The sequence below is a fragment of the Paramacrobiotus metropolitanus genome, unplaced genomic scaffold, assembly GCF_019649055.1.
Source record: "Paramacrobiotus metropolitanus isolate TYO unplaced genomic scaffold, Prichtersi_v1.0 Parri_scaffold0000107, whole genome shotgun sequence".
Lineage (NCBI taxonomy): Eukaryota > Metazoa > Tardigrada > Eutardigrada > Parachela > Macrobiotidae > Paramacrobiotus > Paramacrobiotus metropolitanus.
The window spans coordinates 409,533-426,791 of NW_026570327.1; the positions used below are offsets into that span (position 1 = coordinate 409,533).

The 17,259-nt window shown below is 41.3% G+C and overlaps 6 protein-coding genes across 8 annotated transcripts; 3 read left to right on the plus strand and 3 right to left on the minus strand.

The window, feature by feature from the left end:
* The first annotated feature begins 76 nt into the window (after positions 1-76).
* Positions 77-4,960, plus strand: LOC129597665 (uncharacterized). 2 transcript variants are annotated; one of them, XM_055495308.1, is made up of 7 exons: positions 420-542; positions 626-711; positions 1,045-1,203; positions 1,289-1,378; positions 3,484-3,903; positions 3,995-4,156; positions 4,246-4,960. In XM_055495308.1, exons 1-7 carry the CDS (start codon positions 532-534, stop codon positions 4,398-4,400), a joined length of 1,083 nt encoding a protein of 360 aa, XP_055351283.1. In that variant the 5' UTR covers positions 420-531; the 3' UTR covers positions 4,401-4,960. The 2 variants fall into 2 exon arrangements, with proteins under 2 accessions (XP_055351281.1, XP_055351283.1); XM_055495306.1 differs by having other exon boundaries at positions 77-711.
* Positions 4,716-5,701, minus strand: LOC129597668 (fatty acid-binding protein-like). The gene is made up of 3 exons (XM_055495312.1): positions 5,539-5,701; positions 5,031-5,287; positions 4,716-4,967 (listed from the first exon to the last, which is right to left on the minus strand). The coding sequence occupies exons 1-3, from the start codon at positions 5,630-5,632 to the stop codon at positions 4,917-4,919; spliced, it is 402 nt and encodes a 133-aa protein (XP_055351287.1). The 5' UTR covers positions 5,633-5,701; the 3' UTR covers positions 4,716-4,916.
* On the minus strand, positions 5,542-8,203 carry LOC129597667 (retinitis pigmentosa 9 protein homolog). Its single transcript, XM_055495311.1, has 7 exons — positions 8,182-8,203; positions 7,900-8,082; positions 7,690-7,816; positions 7,104-7,137; positions 6,576-6,667; positions 6,110-6,395; positions 5,542-6,033 (listed from the first exon to the last, which is right to left on the minus strand). The coding sequence occupies exons 2-6, from the start codon at positions 8,040-8,042 to the stop codon at positions 6,138-6,140; spliced, it is 654 nt and encodes a 217-aa protein (XP_055351286.1). The 5' UTR covers positions 8,043-8,082; positions 8,182-8,203; the 3' UTR covers positions 5,542-6,033; positions 6,110-6,137.
* A 177-nt stretch (positions 8,204-8,380) lies between these two features.
* Positions 8,381-10,240, plus strand: LOC129597666 (uncharacterized). 2 transcript variants are annotated; one of them, XM_055495310.1, is made up of 5 exons: positions 8,381-8,744; positions 8,899-9,240; positions 9,366-9,608; positions 9,678-9,771; positions 9,849-10,240. In XM_055495310.1, the coding sequence occupies exons 1-5, from the start codon at positions 8,501-8,503 to the stop codon at positions 10,069-10,071; spliced, it is 1,146 nt and encodes a 381-aa protein (XP_055351285.1). In that variant the 5' UTR covers positions 8,381-8,500; the 3' UTR covers positions 10,072-10,240. The 2 variants fall into 2 exon arrangements, with proteins under 2 accessions (XP_055351285.1, XP_055351284.1); XM_055495309.1 differs by having other exon boundaries at positions 9,366-9,595; positions 9,662-9,771.
* Positions 10,241-10,460: 220 nt separating this feature from the next.
* On the minus strand, positions 10,461-14,134 carry LOC129597591 (A-kinase anchor protein 17A-like). Its single transcript, XM_055495210.1, is given in 8 exon segments — positions 10,461-11,194; positions 11,259-11,461; positions 11,464-11,486; positions 11,703-11,851; positions 12,304-12,945; positions 13,475-13,723; positions 13,803-13,881; positions 14,111-14,134. Coding segments are annotated over 7 exon segments (1,911 nt in total). The 5' UTR covers positions 13,806-13,881; positions 14,111-14,134; the 3' UTR covers positions 10,461-10,552.
* A 133-nt stretch (positions 14,135-14,267) lies between these two features.
* On the plus strand, positions 14,268-16,155 carry LOC129597649 (cyanocobalamin reductase / alkylcobalamin dealkylase-like). The gene is made up of 4 exons (XM_055495283.1): positions 14,268-14,674; positions 14,814-15,004; positions 15,256-15,408; positions 15,607-16,155. Exons 1-4 carry the CDS (start codon positions 14,365-14,367, stop codon positions 15,922-15,924), a joined length of 972 nt encoding a protein of 323 aa, XP_055351258.1. The 5' UTR covers positions 14,268-14,364; the 3' UTR covers positions 15,925-16,155.
* The last annotated feature ends 1,104 nt before the right edge of the window (positions 16,156-17,259 follow it).

Sequence of the window (17,259 nt, forward strand, 5' to 3'; positions counted from 1 at the left end):
CGCAATCACGCAGAAACTTTTAAACAAAAGCCGAAAGCGACACTTAATACGCCCGATACGGTACAGTACCTAATCTAAGGCCTAACTTCCTAAGGGAAAGATTCGTTGTCTGGCTGCCTGAAAAGGAGCTCATCTTTGCACCGGGCACAATCGCACCTACCTACACAATTTGGGACTGCATTCTTTCTAATTTTATTTTTGCTACAAATACTGCTGCAGTTTGAGGGTTACGCCTATTAGATTTTGTCAGCGGAAAAATAAACTTACGTGACATAAAAGACCAAAAAATGTCGCTGAACCGAAACGACACTGGCACGTTTTCTAGGAAACCTGGCGACAACGACGCGGCCATGCCGATCGCGTCAGGTTCAGGTCTTGGTGCCACATCGAAGAATGGCGTTGCTGAAAAGAAAGCTAAAGCAGCGTCGTCGTCAGCAGCGAAAACGGACAGCAATTCTGGAGCGACGAAGGAGCCTGGAACGCTGTCAGATGCTGAAGTCCTGAGCAAATTGACGAAGGCCGGCGTGGAGAATGTGGAGAAGGTAGGGCGATGTGTGAAAGCTGGGATAGCTCGGGGTTTCATCCAGCTCGAACGTACTGCAGACTTGGATACTGTTCTTGTTAGTGCTGTGTGTGATGAAGTTTTTGGATTTGAATGCAAGAACAAAATCGACGCCACACTGCGAATGGTTCTGCACCAGAAAGACGAAGGTGAGTCTGACTGCTTGTGAACGAAAAAATGGAAAATCTACGCGCTTCCCTGCTACCGGGGAAGGTTTTCGTAGTTTTTGACTGCGTATGTTAATAACGGTTCAGGTTGGTGTCTTGTTTACTGCGATACGACATCCATAATATCTACAGATATAAATCACATAATTATTACAAATTAATCTGATCATTTTACACAGTATTTTCTGCTCCGGTATTGTGACGTCACTTACAGGCAAAAAGCCAAAATCTTATGTGAACGTTTTGTTTAACTTCTGGGCGAGCGAAGCGAGCCCGCGTTTCTAATTCAAGACATGTTATTTTAATAATTATTAGGTATTGATGAATACTTGGGATTAGACGACTATGCCGTTCGTTGCGACGGATGCGAACAGGGATATTACGTTACCGACTTGTGCACTGCCGATCCAATGTTCTCCGATCCGAAGTATATGCATCACTGCGCTGATTGTCCAGGCCTCGGCAAATGCATTGGTAAGACCTGTGTGCGTCCAATTTCCAATCTGGATGTGTCCAGAAGTAATATCATAACAATAATAGTGTATTTGCTCTTTCCTAGGAGATATACGCGTGCGTCATTGTAAAAAATGTGATGACCACTACTTTGCTGGATCAAATGCGAATTTGAAATGTCCATGCAGATCTGAGGGTAAGTAGAAGACGTACTTGTCAAGCAATCTATAGTTAGCGTCACATCTTTAGATGGTTCCCTTTTACATAAAGACTACGAGTGTGTGTTTGAAAACCTGCTCAAAAGAAATGTGATGGGCGCAAAGCGTGTCATACTCGTAAGTTATAAAAGTAACAAATGTTTTCAACACTTTTCGAGCGATTTGGGTTTACATGTATCCAAAAGAAAGTACATCTGGACGTTATGATATAAATTTTACATTAGCTATGACTTTAGGGTATGTTTTCTTTTTTTTTAATAATAAGTGTTTGTCATTGCTATGGCTCAGTACTTGACTATGTAACATGATCGCAAGCGCCGGTACACTAATTGAAAGTTAAACTTTAAACATTAAAATATGTTTTAGTTACGGTATCCTCTGTTACTTTAAATGTTTTAACCCGCTGACGACCATTGGTGTTAGGGCGCAACATGCTCTTCAGAATGTTTCTCTCAATTACCCATAGCAATTAATCGATATGTCATAGCGTGATCAGCATTACAGGACTTCACCGTAGCAATAAAAAAACAAGCCATACTTGTATCTTAAGTTACTCAAGAACCACGAGCTCGCGAAAGTCGCGAATTTCGAACTTTCTGACCTCCCGAAGGTCCTGCTAATTAACTAATTAGTACAGTACCTGAGACAATTATTCTGAAGTAATTCAGTAGAGTACAATCAGTGATGCTTTACTAAGAAATGTTAAGCATGGGTCCTGAAAGTTAAACAATAGATAGCCATAGTCCATCAAAAACTCGTGTTGCGCGCACACACCATTGGGCATGTATGGTCCTAAAGTACAGGCGGGCGCATATTCGACACATGGTTTTAACATGTTAATCGAATAAGGGCCTGTCGGTTCGAACTTATAACTTTCACCATGTGGTTCTGCTTACCGGAACTTTTCCAAAAAAGATTTAGTTGAGCGGCACCCTGGGCGGTCGGCTATCGCCCTCAAACAAACGAATGGAATTCGTTTCCGGGCAACGAAACTTGTGCGTGGAAGTTAAGTTACTTGTGCGTGGAAGCCATTTTTCGTAATCTACTCTGTAGTATAGCTATGTCGTATCACAGCGCATCAGTGTAACAACCCTGCCGTTGGCCTTTACACCAACTGGAACAGCGCACGGTGGAGGGGTACAAAGAAAACAGCACATCGGCATCCTGCAGCCGTGAATATAATCGCTATTACAATAAGCGTATAGCCGGTGGTGACCTTAGCGGAAGGTGTATAACTGACTTCCGCTAATGTTGCGTTCATGGTTTCGGACGCTGCATTCCAGAACTTTTAGTGCGAGCGTAGTCGCATCACTACTGCACCTGCAGCCATGCAAAGGCAGTGGCGACATTCATGAACTGTGCAAGCGTTGATCATGCAAACAGTGTAACGGCAACTCGGCAGAATACTTATAGGAAGGCTGTCGCGTAAAGTCTTGCGAAGCGTAAAGAATAATAATTTTAAAAAAGGTTGTTGAAATTCGCTATTTTTGTTGTGTCCGGTTATCTATCAATCACTGAATCATGCAAAAACCGTTTCTTTCACTTTCGGTTTTTGCTGACCAGTGGTCACTTTACTGACCATTGGAATACCCTGGTTTTGAAGTAATTTTTATGTACTATACGATGAACGTTTTTATTTCTGTCAGTTCTTGCTTGCTGAATTATTATAGAATTATGCGTTTTATGATTAGGACCGTCTACGCCCAATGGTGTTGCTAAACACCCATGTCACCGCCGGTGACCTATGGTCAGCACAAGCACACAAAAAATTCCCTTTCTTAATTGAATTTTTTTATTGGGAAATCCTGGTTTTCAAGAAGAAACTCCCACCCCTTCGGGTAGTGGGCGTTGGGGGGTTAAACCTCTTCTTGGTGTGCTTTGTTTTTCGAATTCCGCTTTTTTCAGTTATTAGCGTGCGTTAGAAATCAACCGGTAGGCGCTTGCCGCTAGTTGTTGATTTGAAATTGTATGGATCTCGGTTTTGCCATCCTTCGCTGGGTTTGCAACTTTACAGTAGTGTAATTTTCAGCATGTAAATGTTAGAATTGAGTCTCATGATTCATTTCCGAGTTTCCATTTCTAGGAAAATCGGTATCGAAGGCCTCGAACGATGAATCTGATGACGAATGCGAAACTGATGAAGACAGTGAATCTGATTCTGAGGAAGATTCCGATATGGATGAGGAGGCTCCATCTCTTGCTGACTGCATCCTTGGTTTGATGAAGGATTTCGCATCGAAAAACCAGGCCACGATTCCTACCGGGCCGCAGGCTATGACCGGCGATCAGGTTCTGGAAAAACTGAGGCGTCTTGGTGTGGAGAATTTGGACAAAGTTAGTGGATGTGTAAAAGCCGGTATCGCCCGCGGTTTCATCAAGCTGGAGACTGCCAGTGATTTGGATAAAGTGATCGTTGCAAAGACGGGCAATAAAATTCTGCCAACGGATTGTACTCATAAAGTCGAGGCTACTGTAAAAATGGTACTGCATCAGAAGGATTGGGGTGAGTTTTTCCACTGGCAGTTATGCAACAGGTTAACGCTGAGTGCTACTATTTATGACATCTGCACAAACGTAATTTTGCTGTCCTTTAGGTGGAGATGAGTATAATTGCATAAAAAATGAACATCCCGTTTACTGTGGTAAATGCGGCGAAGGCTATTTCGTTTCGTGGATTTGCGGGGGAGAGCCGACACTCTGCTACTCGAAGCACATGAACCACTGCAAAAAATGCCCGGATTTAGGAGTGTGTTTGGGTGAGCTTTTTCACTAAAGCATTCAAATGGATTTCCAGTTATTTTCCACATATTTGTTTGAATTATACTTAGTCTGAATTTTACTGTAGGATGCTGCCGTGAAGATCACTGTGACCGATGTGGTAAACACTATTTTGCTGGATCCATGAGAGATATGCCATGCGACTGCGATGAAGTGGAGGAGACTCGAAAAACTGTTCTACGCTGCTTATTGGAGAATGTCAATAAAACTGGCAAAAAATAGTAGAGGATGTATTGTACAATGATTAAAGACCGAAATCGTTATGCTGCATAACTTTGTGTACGATATGTGTAGTACACTTCTTCAAGATGACCAAAAATCATGAGATCTCGATTGGAAACTAAATGGAAAGTTTTTGCTCTTGCTTTACGCATTGCTGTCATCTATGATGTTTGCAATTTACATATCCGCGATCTATTTCACAACAGTACTGTAATCGTACAGGCGTACTCGTTCGCTGCTTAGCTGAGCTTTCGTATAAAGTAGTAATTTTGGTTGTAGACTTCCAAGTAAATAACTTGCTAACGACATCGATAATCACCAGAACTGTTGTTTTATTTTTTCATTTTGTTGCCCAGATGCTATACCCTGTTAAGGGTTGTTTTTTCGGCAGCTGAAAATGCATTAAAGGTCATTCAATAAGATCTCAAGCTTCGCAGACCATCATAGAGATGGACAACGTGTTTGGCGGTCACTGTTTGCCAATTCGAAAGCGCAATAAGGTGACAAGTTCAGAATTTAAACGCGCTTGTAGTGGCGGACGGCCTTTCCACCGTTCCAGGTGTAGGTCTGCAAACACAAGGACATTCATTAATCACGTTTCCGTTTTAAAAAATTTTACAGTAGACTTACCAGGGTCAGACCATCATCACGGAATTCGTGATCAATGGTGGCGGTGAATCCGCTCTCCAAGGTCTGCTTCTGGACCAGACGGTCACCGTTCAAGGTGTAGGTGGCCTTGATGTTCTTGCCACTGGGGGTCTTCTCGTTGACCTCCTCGTTCAGCTTGAACTTGACGTCCTTGTTGATGACCTCGCTGGTGATCTTCATGGTGTACTCATCACCAGACTTGCTGAATTCGAGGGTGGGACGGAGCTGTTTGCCGATTTCTAAACATCACATTGAGAACAAGCTTATTTTGAGTGAATTCAAATCTCAACAACATTTGGTCGCTGCACTGCTTAATCGTTATAATTTACTTTTTATAAATATCAAGAAAAAACAGCGCTAACCGTTGACAGCGCCCATTATTTATGCAGAAGATAAAGTAGAAGGCATATTAAAATATTACGAAAAAATACTTATACTTAAAAAATTTTACTGGTACTCATGATCAGAGTAAACACACAATTACACATACCGATGTGCTCCTCGCTCAAACCGGTGGCACGGAGGTACTGTTCGAAGTTGCCATCGTCATTCTGGTATTCGTACTTTCCGGCGATTTTGGCCATTTTGTTGGGAGGAGTATTCGAAATAGCAGACAGTAAAATTCAAGAAAGTCAGGAGATGAAAGATACAGTCGCCCAGCCGAACAAGCGTATTTATACCCAGCTCTACCGGCAAATTTACACGTAACACAGATAAGACACACAAACAAGTCCAGTTATTTAAGTTGTCTGGCCTGGACGGCATTGTCCACAAGAAGATACACACACAACCACAGACGTTTCCAATAAGACCAATAGATTTTCATGCAAAACCGATAAAGGTCGCCTTCATTATCACAATTCACGCTATTCCAACAAATGTCTTTGGTAAAATGGATTTGTCAAAACAACACTGGAAACTCGATAAGATGCATGCGTAGGCCAACTTCCAACCTTCTTTTCTTGATAACGGTTGATACGATGCCCTATGCGTTATTTAAATAATTACGAAATTTAAGGAAACAGAGTGCGATAGGAAATTCGTCCGCGATACGGACTCACCTGCATAACCGAATGACACGCGTCCACATCAGCTTCTGGACCTTGACCTCCGCTTTTTATGCTTGTGGTCTTTCCTGTCAGATCTGCCGCTACGTCGGTCAGATTCGGACTCGCACCGCTTAGATTTCTTTTTATCTTTCTTTTTCTTCTTCCTTTTCTTGTCTTGCTTCGTTGACTCGTTATCGGAGCTTTCAGAATTCAGTAAGGCTTGTAACTGCTTAATGCGCTCTTCCTTCTGTTCTTTTTTTCGTTCCATCATAAACTCGTGCATGGGATCTTCATGACTCTGCGAAAACATAATAATATGCAACACTAATTTTTTCTCATATTAATTTTTTATCATTCCACGGTGTGCACAAAGATCATGGGAATCGATATAACATGCTAATTAGAATGCAATCTTTTACTTATCGTTAGATTCGATCGTCTGTTTCACGCATTAAGAAGTATGAACACGCGAGCATACATAGCGAAATTTCTCAATGTTCCTGTTGCCGGAATAAAACAGTGGGCATTCCTTATCTCCGGATCGGTGGCCATAATTTTTGCATTTCCAACCTACGATCGAAATACTTAAAGCACTTGTGTGCGTTACGTAACTTACGTTACTGTTACTGTAATAAGACCTTCTCTAGACCGCCCTAAAGAACACAAGACAGTCAGTCTGGGGGCACTTCTACATACTTTTGTAAAATCAGTAATTCCCGTACAGAAGCGCCTATACAAACAATTGCAGCCTATTTTCAATTATACAAACTTTTGCAGAATGCTATGAAAAAAATCGCACGTTTTCCACCAGATACGGCCTACATAAATTTACCTATTGTGGTACAGTACAGTACATCACAGTTCACAAACAGCATTCAGCAGTTACAAACTGTTAGCACAGTTACCCGCGAAAAAAATAATTACTATGTGTTCGCATACTATAGTTCTACAGGTGGAAATTCAACTCGAAAACTAGTGTATACTGATAAGGGATCACTTCACTCACACTGCATAACCTTTACCTCCTTTCCCAAAGGCATCTGGAAACAAAACCCAATTAGTCCATTCACTTTGTGCTAAAATTCTAGACAAATAGTGACTGGAACAAGTAAAATATTTTTCTTCAATTCATTAATCAGACGTGCATTCACTAATATTAAAATGCCAACTATTCAAATAATCAATTAAATAATATAAATATAAAAAATTAAATATAAAACATAACAGAAAAGCGGCGCAAAAAAAACTGCACAAGTTCTGCAATGCAACATAACATGATAACAAGCAAAACTTTAGAAATTTACTACATTAAACCCACAGCCCACAGGTACCACACAGCTAATCAGTACTCGAACTTAATTTTAAAATTAGTACTACAAGAACATGCAATAACGAACAAGGAAAAATTGTAAACATTGGTCATTGCACCATCAATTTGCAGGCAAACTTAAAACTGATCGGCTAATTCAGCTCATATAATACAGATATGGATACCTGTACATGTAGTCTGTAGACAACTAAAAACAAAGTAAGGCCTGAGCCAAATTTGAACACATTATTCTTAAATTTCAGGCGCTTATGCCTTCTCGTACCCACAACCCTTTACTTGGCGCACTTGCTAAAAACTCTCTGGCAGCTTGATTTTGTGGAAGATCGGGAATACAATCTTCCGGCCGCTCTTCATCTTCCCTGATAAAGCCAGGCGGAGGGGCCTCGTAGCTGAAATAAAAATGCAAATAAAATCGTACGTGATACTGAATATGCCATCACCGGAAATGTCCACAACTAAATTTATTACGTACAAGGTGTCAATATGCTTCAATGCTGCCACAAGACTCTGGTCAATGGAACTGGAGGAACTCTTCCCTGCTTTTCTAGAGGATTCTCCATCCCTGTCGTCCGCACTCCGCGACCGACTCTCATCCTCCCTCTTAGATCGATGCATTGGGAATTCAAAAGAACTATGGATAACAGAGCCGGCAAGACTGAAAGAGAAATAATAATATCACAGATCTGCAGTTTCGAGCAATAACCAAATCATTCAGTCTTGACTCTTGCCTAAAAAGTTAAAAACTGGTACTTACATTTTTAACGGTGAAACTTTTGTTGCACAAGTGTTAAAGAATGAAAAATTTGAAAAATTTTCGACTAGGGAGCGCTTGCGCTGCTGACAGCGCGAGCGCCCACGAGCGTTAGCTGCCTATAAAGCAAAGCACCGGAAGACGTCTACAGGAAAGTTGTGCCGAAAATCCTATTGAGTTGTTTTGGTTTATTCTAGCAAAATCTACAAGTATTTGTGGCAATAAGCAACGGTGGATTATTACAAAAAGTGACGAACAACTATTGCTGCGAAATGAGTTACCGCGGTCGACGATCCAAATTGACGGATGACAATGTTGAGCGATGAAAGAATTGTATCAGAATGGGGTAGCCCATCGCAACATTGCGAAGGAAAAGGGAATCTCCGAAACGAATATGCGGCGCATTATTAGTTCCCACGGTATTCCGAAACGTGAGCGGAAATTAGCGACTTTGTTGTCTCCTCAACAGGAAGATGAACTGGTCAAGTTTTTGGTGTCGCTGGGTCCTTTTGGGGGAAAATATGTAGCGCTCCGGAATTTGATGGAAGAATTCGCCCGTGAAAATGGTAAAATTAATTTCATCATATAATTCCACCAAATGTGGAGTTTTTTGCTTTTTGTCGCTTGTGTGCTCAAGTTGTGAATGCAACTTTGTTGATGTACGGCAGTATAGGCGTAAAAATCATTAGGCGATTATTATGATACGACTGCGCTTTGCAGACATGCAGTGCACATTCACATATTTCTGGCGCGATGGCTTCGTGCGACGGAATCGTCAGCGTCTGCCGGCTCACTTTATTAAGCTGCTCAGTCCCAGAGGAACATCTTTGACGAGCGGGTATGATGATGATTTGGACATCCTGAGGGCGATGAATTCCAGAAGGCGCCCCCGGAGGATATTAACCGAAGACGATGCGGGCGTAAAGGAGCCCAGCGTGTGGAAACAGAAGCCGAAGTTGAATGTCCACGAGCGCGCCGTCAAAGAGACACGGAAGGCGTTCATCCATGGCGGACTGACCAAGGAAGAGGCCAACGAACTTCTCGTGCGACTGCGAGTCGAAGGTGGGTTTTTGTGAAATATATAGTTCACGTTGCGGAGAGTATGAAATTCGCGATGATAAAATTGACATAGGTACTTGAAGTAAACATTTTCAGAGTAGTTAGCAGTTAAGGTCATTCCTTATTAGGAATTCCGCAGCCAGTAACCCCCGTGCCACAAATGTCCAGTGATATTCTGTGGGTTACCGCGATTAATAATATTTTCGGCGAGACATCCGGTGAACCGCAACCGACCTGTTCCACCCAGGAAGCAGTACCGGAAGCGATATTCCCTAATTTTCTTCTCAAGGCAAAGATACCGCCGACTGTAAAATTTGATGTGAACAGGAGAAGTCCGATGAAGAAGACAGCTTTCCAGGTCCAGGTTCTAGGTATAAATTATATTAGAACGATAGCAGATTATTTTGTTTTGTCTTAAAAACAGCTGATCTGGTTTAAAGAGAAAGCTTTTCAAAAAAGCACAACATGCGGTGATAAACGAGCCAAACGACTGGGACAGCTGCTGAATCTTTCTCCGACTCAAGTTATCCATTGGTAATTGGAAGCATCGTTTTGTGGTGAAACTTGTGACTTTATGCTGTTTTTGTATGAGGACGGGTGTTTGCATGCAGGTTTCATAATACTGCGCGTCAGAAACGGAAGATGGCGCAAAAGGCGGGTCCGGAAGGAGTAGTCGTACAAGATGCCATTTTGGAGGCGCAAGCTAGTCATGCCATGTTGGGTGGAGAGGAAGGAGCGCTGGATGGAGGCGAAACGATGCTAGAAAGCGGAGAACATTATACCATGGAGAAGATTAATCAGGAAACACCACAAGGGTTGGTTCTGGAAGGGTGATATTGCTGTGTTTGTGCGAGTTGCTGTGTAATACTGTACATAGATTTTATACTTGGGTAGTGATAAGAGATTTCTGTTAATAATGCCACAGTCAAACTTCTGGTAAGCTTGCCCCAAAAATGACGTGAAATTTCCTCAGCGATCTCTCTGTTTGTGATATGTACGGTATTGGGGCACAATCATTTAATGCAGTTGCATTTATCTATTTATAAATGACATTACAAGCTTGCAGTTATATTTTTGTGTCCAAAATAGGAAGTGCAGTTTTTATAATATCTGAAACGTAACTTAACGAAGAAGGAAGTCACGCTGGGTCGAGCGACTTCAGCGTTTTCTTAAGGATTACGTCACGCTTGGGTAGCAGAATAGCAGCTGGGCCGTAATGCATTAATCGTAAATTTTATTTTTTATCAGTATAAAAATTCGCTCTTGAGGCACAAGATCGCTCATCTCACAGAGTGTGGACTTCTACATTTAACAATCAGCAGTATAAAACATTTACAGGCGCCTGAAATGCTGCCTCATCGTCTTCCATTGCAACATGATTACGCTGACCAGCATGCACAGGCACAACAACAAGGAAACTGCTTAACCTAGAGTCTTCATTACTGCGACTCAGGCTAATCTTTTTGTGCTGCGAGTCTTCCGTGTTTCTGGAAAAATCCCTGCCATTAGATTTTCGTGCACCTTTGACTTTTTTCGCTGGCCTCGGTGCGCCATTTGTTGTACAATCGACCGGCTGGATTTTCGAGCTACTGGCACGGTTTTCCGAAACCGCAGCGGATTGGACAGCAGGCGAAGGAAAATTCTTCCCCAACCATTCAGAAACTTGCTCCAGTTTTTTATCCACATCTGGCGGACCCTTTGCAATTAATTTCATCCGTTTCCGTTCTCTGCGTTCCAGTTTCTTCAACTTTTTCTCTTCTTTTTGCTTTCTCTTTTTCTCTACTTTTCGTGTAGTTTTGAGCAACGCTTTCCGCAGTTCATCTTCTTTTTGAGACAGCATTTTTGAGAATTCGACTTCTTTCTGCAGCTCCTGCTGTCGCGCTTCCTCTTTTAGCCTTCTTTCCTCCTGTTCACGATGAATACGCTCTAATTCTGCTAATTCTTCCTCTCGTTTCTCCTGAAAACATGTTGACGCTTGCCAGCACAATCCACAAACCACGTTGTATGCAGCGACCACGTACCTTCAGCCGTTCCAGAAGTATGGATAACAGTCTAACGCTTTCCAGTTCGCGCTGAGCTATCAACAACTTTCTCTCCTCGACAGCTACTTCGTGTTGCCGCTTTCGTTCTTCTTCTTGTCTCTTCCTTTCTGCGGCTTTTCTCTGCTCCATTAGTCGTCGTTGCCGGCGCCGTTCTTCTCGGCGGCGCTTCTTTTCTTCTTTTCGGCCAATTCCTCAGCCTCTCTCTCTCTGAGTGACAAAACAACGGAATGCTGAAAAATCTGTGTGATAAATTGCTCTCTAAGTGTAAAGCTAAAAAAGTTATCAGTCTGTACGACTGTACTTAGCAGAATTTCTTAGATAGCATACCGGCAACCGTTTAAAAAAATAATATCATCAGTTTAGAGAGTAACATTAACAAACTAACAATCCCCATTCCCCACTATTATGCAAACGAAAACTCACGCCTCTAATATGCGTTTCTTCTCAGCTTCTTCCGCATCTTTTTTGGCTTTTTGCTCTTTGAGCTTTTCGAGTCGCAAATATTCCAGACGATCCTGCCGCCGCTTGCGAATATTTTTTTCGCTCATATGTTGAGTTTTGTCAAATTCCACCTAAGAAATCAGACTGCGTCAAAATACAAGCATATTACAAAACGGTAATCACTACGAACTACCGCCACAAATTTAGCCACATAACTTGCTGCGCATTATTGGTATCAAAACCAAGACTACTAGCTCTGAAAAAAATTCCAGATAAACTAAATTAATTTTCAAGGTAAGTCAGGCAACTCAAAAACTGCCTAATAAAAGCGTTAACGCCTGGACAAATTACCGAAAAACCATTGTCTACATTTTACATCCACGAGATTGCAGTAACAGCAGAAAAATAAATGCACATGACAAAATACAATTATTTCCTGCCACCTTCTTCAACTAAAACTTATCTTTCTCCTGCTGATAAATCCACAAACCGCAATGAGATCAAAAAGGATCCAACTGCACTGAGCTCGCTGTATCAAGTTATGCGGCGGTGGCCCATCAAAACAACACAAGCGTCAAATAACCTTGATATTGGCAGTAAATGCCTTCTCCTCGCTCTCTTTCCATAACAGCTTCATCCCGTATAACGCAGTGAGGCATTTAACAAAAGCATTGTATTCAGCATACTGGATAAAGGCATCAAAAACGAACTCATGTCCGAAACCTTTGAGCGTATTACTGGCAAGGAGAGACTGATTGCGCGATGGATCCAGCAGTGGCACATCGGCGGCGCGAATCTTACCAAATAGTCCGAATACTTCTTTCAATCGGTCCATGGATGGCTTATTGTTAACGTCTACACCCTTTTTATCCACCGGAACAAAGCTGTTCTCAGCTGGATCGGTCACCTCCGCGGCAGCGTCTGTGCTCGGGGGCGCCTTAGGCACGGAAGGATTATCGGGCTTCGGTTTGCTGAACCATTTGCAGGGCACATTGCGCAGGACAACAGTATCGGGCCGCTGTCCCGGCTTCAGTTCGTTGAGATTCTGTGCATCACGAAAAAATGCAGTCCAGTCATGCCGCTGAGGAAAATTTAACTTAGCTTCTGAGCAATGAATTCGTAATGTCTCCGAAAATCCGCTCAGTTTTATGGTCTGATCCTCCAACTGGTGCATCACTTTCAGAACCAGTTCTTTGTTGTCCAGTTCGCCTTCATATCGAATAACCTGCCAGAAACTTAACGATATGCAAAACGAAACTGCAAGCGCAAACTGAAGAGGCACGACAAACCATATAAACTGATGAAACTAAAATTTAATAACATACTACAAGTGAACGAACTACGAAGTCAGTTACGTGTGATTGCGAGATACGTTACGAGATAAAAAGATACCCGCCTAAAATTTAAAAATGATCGAATGATACAATATTATTAAGAAAAAACTGCAACTGACAATCGTAAGTCGTACTGTCGTACTTAACTTTCAATTAAGTAAAACAATTCACTTACAGTAAGTCTTATTAGCTTTTGAGTACTTGTAATAGCTTTGAGTAGTATTAGAAGTTTTTGGTTTGCGCAAAAATCTGTATTCAAAACTGCAAAAGTAAACGCTTAAGTTCTTAACTGCGATTAAGTAAACGCTTAATTGTTTGCTTAACTGAGTGCGTTTGCCCAAACATTCAAATAGTTTCCTTTAGATTACAAAATACCAGCGTGTCACAGTGACCACTCTCAGAAACTGTGCAAACACAAACCTCAAGGTTACTCGTTGTCACTTTCATCATACTGAAAACCATAGGCTTGGCAAGAGTTTTTATCTTCTCCATAACTTCCCAATTCGAGATGCTTTTTCCCACCGCTGAGGTTACTGAAGTTGCGGCCAAGGTTTTGGGAAGCTGAACGGCAATGCAAACCCGTGCTATAGGTTTCAGAAACAGCGACGGTTGAGCCAACTGCGTCACATCGGACAGGTCGGAGCATGGCTGAAGTGCCACAGCACCTGCCTGAAATAAACACAAGTTTGATACAAAACCAAATAAATGTATGTCGCAGAGTGCCATAAAACGAGCAACCGAAGCATACCATAGCAGCGCTGGAGCTTGCAGACTTAGCTATTAAAATCCCAGCCTTCGACTCTTCAGGAACTGCATTCGAACAAAGCCTATTTAAAATGCAAGAAGCTTAGAAGCCACACAGCGACTGATGTCCCCTCCTGTACCCAGTGACCACACTCAACAGAACCAGCATCATTAAACAGACAGCTCCTAATTTCTGGGCAGTTCTAATGCCAAGATGTATCAATTCCGGAATTTAAACCCGTTTCACTTCCTTCGGAAATTTTAAAAAAAAACTGATAAAAAGTACAAAAAGACAACACCATAAATTCTTACCAGCAGTTTGCTTGATTTTTCCTTTTTTTCGGTTTTGTACTTTTGTTTTGATTTTTGATCAGACAACAAGCGTATATGGGCAAGGCTTGGCCTTTACTACTCTATTAACTGCGACTTACGAGTACGTATGTATTTAAACGGCGTTTATTTTTTTACGACTTCCTAATTTTTTTCGTCAGCGTGTTACACTGTTACGGTTTACTATCTACATATCCACGAAGTCTATCAAAGATTAAGGATCTCTTTATGGATGCATGGTAAGAGATTCAAAACTGTATTTACTGGAATCGGGGGAAACCAGAGACAGAATGTTTCATTTGTGCGGCGCCGAAATGTTGAAGTTGAAATCAACGGGGCTACATGACACTGACGCACGATCAGCTGGTCTTGGCACCCTTCGATTAGACCAGCCGGGCAGTCGATCCTCTCCCGTTATCAGCATCACTCCGATAGCCGAACCAGAATCTCCGTCCTCGTTATCAGTTCAGGAACTCCGCAGCATTCTCATCCAGATCAGTCGTATTTTAGCGCCGCAAGGATTTGAAATCTATCCGTACCTAGTAGGTATGGATATGAGTCTAGGACAAATTATTTTTTTCATTTTTATCCTAACCACATTGGCATGATTGATAATTATTTTGATTCTCGCATTCGTCGACGATTGTACCAGTTTCAAAGATTTTATCTTGTCTTCTTATTTTAGGATGGTATAATAATGTTGTGGAGCCCCCGTTTTGTTTGCAATATGACAAAGATACGGTTGCGGTTCTGGTTATCAGCACGCCTTCCATGTTCGAGCGCACATTCATTCCCTTCATCTTAAACAACGATCTGAAAGATCTACGGGATCCCATTGATTTGTGTGTTATGAAATGCTTTAGCCGACTTCGGAAGGTGAACGATTATGACCCATTTTGTAGTAATTGTCATATGATGTATTATCATGTTTTGCCATTGTATTTGCGCTATTGCCTTGCGGGAATCCGAATAATTTGTATGTTCGGCAGTGGTTTTTTTTTGCTGTGTCTGGGGGTACTCTGAAATTAGCTAAATGGAAATAATTGCAGTGCAGCCTCAGGCCTTAGTTTTATGCGACAATTTGATTTTGTTTTCAATTGAAAAAGGATTGAAATAAATTTTTGCAGGGACTTGATAATTTGGATATGGACATCATTCATGATTTTGAACTCCATCCAAATCGACGACCAAAAATTCTTGCCCAGACTGCTGCACATGTGGCCGGTGCTGCATATTTGTACCAACCCAAACATTATCCCAGCGCATCGAAAAATCAAAAGGTAATAACTGCAACAATGATTAAAAGACCAAAGTAGTGGCGATAATTTGTGGGCTTCTTGTTTACAATTTTTAAGTTGGTGATAGTTTGCTCTGGGCGGTTATTGTTTTGGCGCATGCGCCGCGCCCAATTTTTGACAGCAAGGCGTGTGCAGTTGCGAATGTTGAAAAGGTGATGTTTTTTTATTATTGCATTACAGAAGTTGATGGGGGTATGCATGCATCCAAAACTCGGAGGCTGGTTCGCAATTCGCGGCTGCATTATTTTGAAAACAACTTTATGCAGAGATTTGCCCCGTCGTCCACCTGTTAACGTGATACGATCAGATATAGACGCACAAACTGCCATTGAATTGTTTAATTTTCACTGGCGGGATAGTCGCTTCCGGGATGTGATTCCGGTGGTGGAAAAGTATTCCGAAGATCAGCAGTTGTACTTTAACACTTCCCCTGGCAAACGCAAAGAACTGCTACCACTTTTAAAAGAAAAGTACAAGCATTTGGAAACTGAAGAGTAACTGCAATCTCAGCCGTCAGATAAAAAAATTTTGACATAGTTGATACGAGTCTATGACATGTCCAAGTCCAGGCATGTACGCAGTAGTATTGCGTTTGTTTATGCATTTATTGTGGAGTTATATTAACAGTAATATACAAAATAATAAAGATTTTGTGAATTAACTTTTTAACTAAAGAATTGGTCTTCACTCGGGGAACCTGGAATAAAAGAAAAATTCGAGGTGTACCACCTGATGGATGATGTACAGAGTCTGTATGCCATTGCACGTTTTTAATATTTGATAAACACTTGCTCAATCGAACGATCTTTATTTACGGTTGGTCATGTCCGGAAGCGCTTTCCGAATCTTTAAAAGCGGCACATAATCGCAAAACACTCGAAACAAACGTGATGCATAAATACGAGCGTAAAGCGTAACAAACAAAGATTTATCAAGGGGATTTTGCGCAATTCAGACGAAACTAATTTTTTGTTGTTTCTCTCTCCATTCTATGCACCGCTTGGTAGAGTACAGACTACAGATATAGCCTACTCAGCAAGATAAACAAAAAATATTTTGACAAAATAATAGAAATGTATGTACGACAGTGCGAGTACAATGCGAGATTGTCGAACTGTCTGCAAAAATGTTTATTACATAAATTGACCACACAGTGGCACACACCTACTGCTATAAGAGTACGTACTTGTGCATTAACAGTTGTAAGTACAGTACATAAATACTTAAAATTTTGCATCAGTTTTTTCTTTTCGGGTATATGTACTGGTATACTTCTGCTCACCATCAGTAGTGAAGTGGCTGGTGCACAGTGTACATTGATATAATACCGGTTGAGTCGTTGACCAAGGTCCACCCAATGATTCAAACAGTGTTTACGGTTAGATTGCAAAAGGCAAAATTAAGTAAGCATTTATATTAGATTATTTTATTGTATCTATATAAATAGATGTCAAAACGTATTAATTTTTTCTATAAATGCAACTGGCAGAAAATAATTAAGCGCAGCATTTATAATAATATTAGCAGTTAGTAACCGCTTAATATCTGTATGCAAAACAGGCGCTGTTTATAAGAATTTTATTTACAACATGATGAAATATACTCCTTGTAAGTAATATTCAAAGAATCGAAGAGTAGTAATACTTGTACTCTTCGATCTTCATACAAATTAGATCTTTGTGACCGTAGCCGGCTGATACGGTACTCGTACACTAAATTTGCGTAATCATGAATGTTATGATACTAGCCATGAGTTACGCCATAACGTTCGGAACTTCGGATGTAAGTATTTAAACTTTAATACCGCGTACCCATGTCCCATATCCTGCACTA

Coding starts and splice junctions, on each gene's coding strand:
- LOC129597665 (XM_055495306.1), top strand. CDS start 288: ATGTCGCTGAACCGAAACGACACTGGCACGTTTTCTAGGAAACCTGGC. Junction 3,904..3,994: donor ACTGCATCAGAAGGATTGGG/GTGAGTTTTTCC, acceptor GCTGTCCTTTAG/GTGGAGATGAGTATAATTGC. Junction 4,157..4,245: donor GGATTTAGGAGTGTGTTTGG/GTGAGCTTTTTC, acceptor ATTTTACTGTAG/GATGCTGCCGTGAAGATCAC.
- LOC129597649 (XM_055495283.1), top strand. CDS start 14,365: ATGGTAAGAGATTCAAAACTGTATTTACTGGAATCGGGGGAAACCAGA. Junction 15,005..15,255: donor GCTTTAGCCGACTTCGGAAG/GTGAACGATTAT, acceptor AAATTTTTGCAG/GGACTTGATAATTTGGATAT. Junction 15,409..15,606: donor GCGCATCGAAAAATCAAAAG/GTAATAACTGCA, acceptor ATTGCATTACAG/AAGTTGATGGGGGTATGCAT.
- LOC129597666 (XM_055495309.1), top strand. CDS start 8,501: ATGAAAGAATTGTATCAGAATGGGGTAGCCCATCGCAACATTGCGAAG. Junction 8,745..8,898: donor AGAATTCGCCCGTGAAAATG/GTAAAATTAATT, acceptor TGCGCTTTGCAG/ACATGCAGTGCACATTCACA. Junction 9,596..9,661: donor TGAAGAAGACAGCTTTCCAG/GTCCAGGTTCTA, acceptor TCTTAAAAACAG/CTGATCTGGTTTAAAGAGAA.
- LOC129597668 (XM_055495312.1), bottom strand. CDS start 5,632: ATGGCCAAAATCGCCGGAAAGTACGAATACCAGAATGACGATGGCAAC. Junction 5,288..5,538: donor TTTGAGCGAGGAGCACATCG/GTATGTGTAATT, acceptor TGTGATGTTTAG/AAATCGGCAAACAGCTCCGT. Junction 4,968..5,030: donor GTGATGATGGTCTGACCCTG/GTAAGTCTACTG, acceptor TTGTGTTTGCAG/ACCTACACCTGGAACGGTGG.
- LOC129597667 (XM_055495311.1), bottom strand. CDS start 8,042: ATGCATCGATCTAAGAGGGAGGATGAGAGTCGGTCGCGGAGTGCGGAC. Junction 7,138..7,689: donor CGCCAAGTAAAGGGTTGTGG/GTACGAGAAGGC, acceptor TTTTGTTTCCAG/ATGCCTTTGGGAAAGGAGGT. Junction 6,396..6,575: donor ACATTGAGAAATTTCGCTAT/GTATGCTCGCGT, acceptor ATGTTTTCGCAG/AGTCATGAAGATCCCATGCA.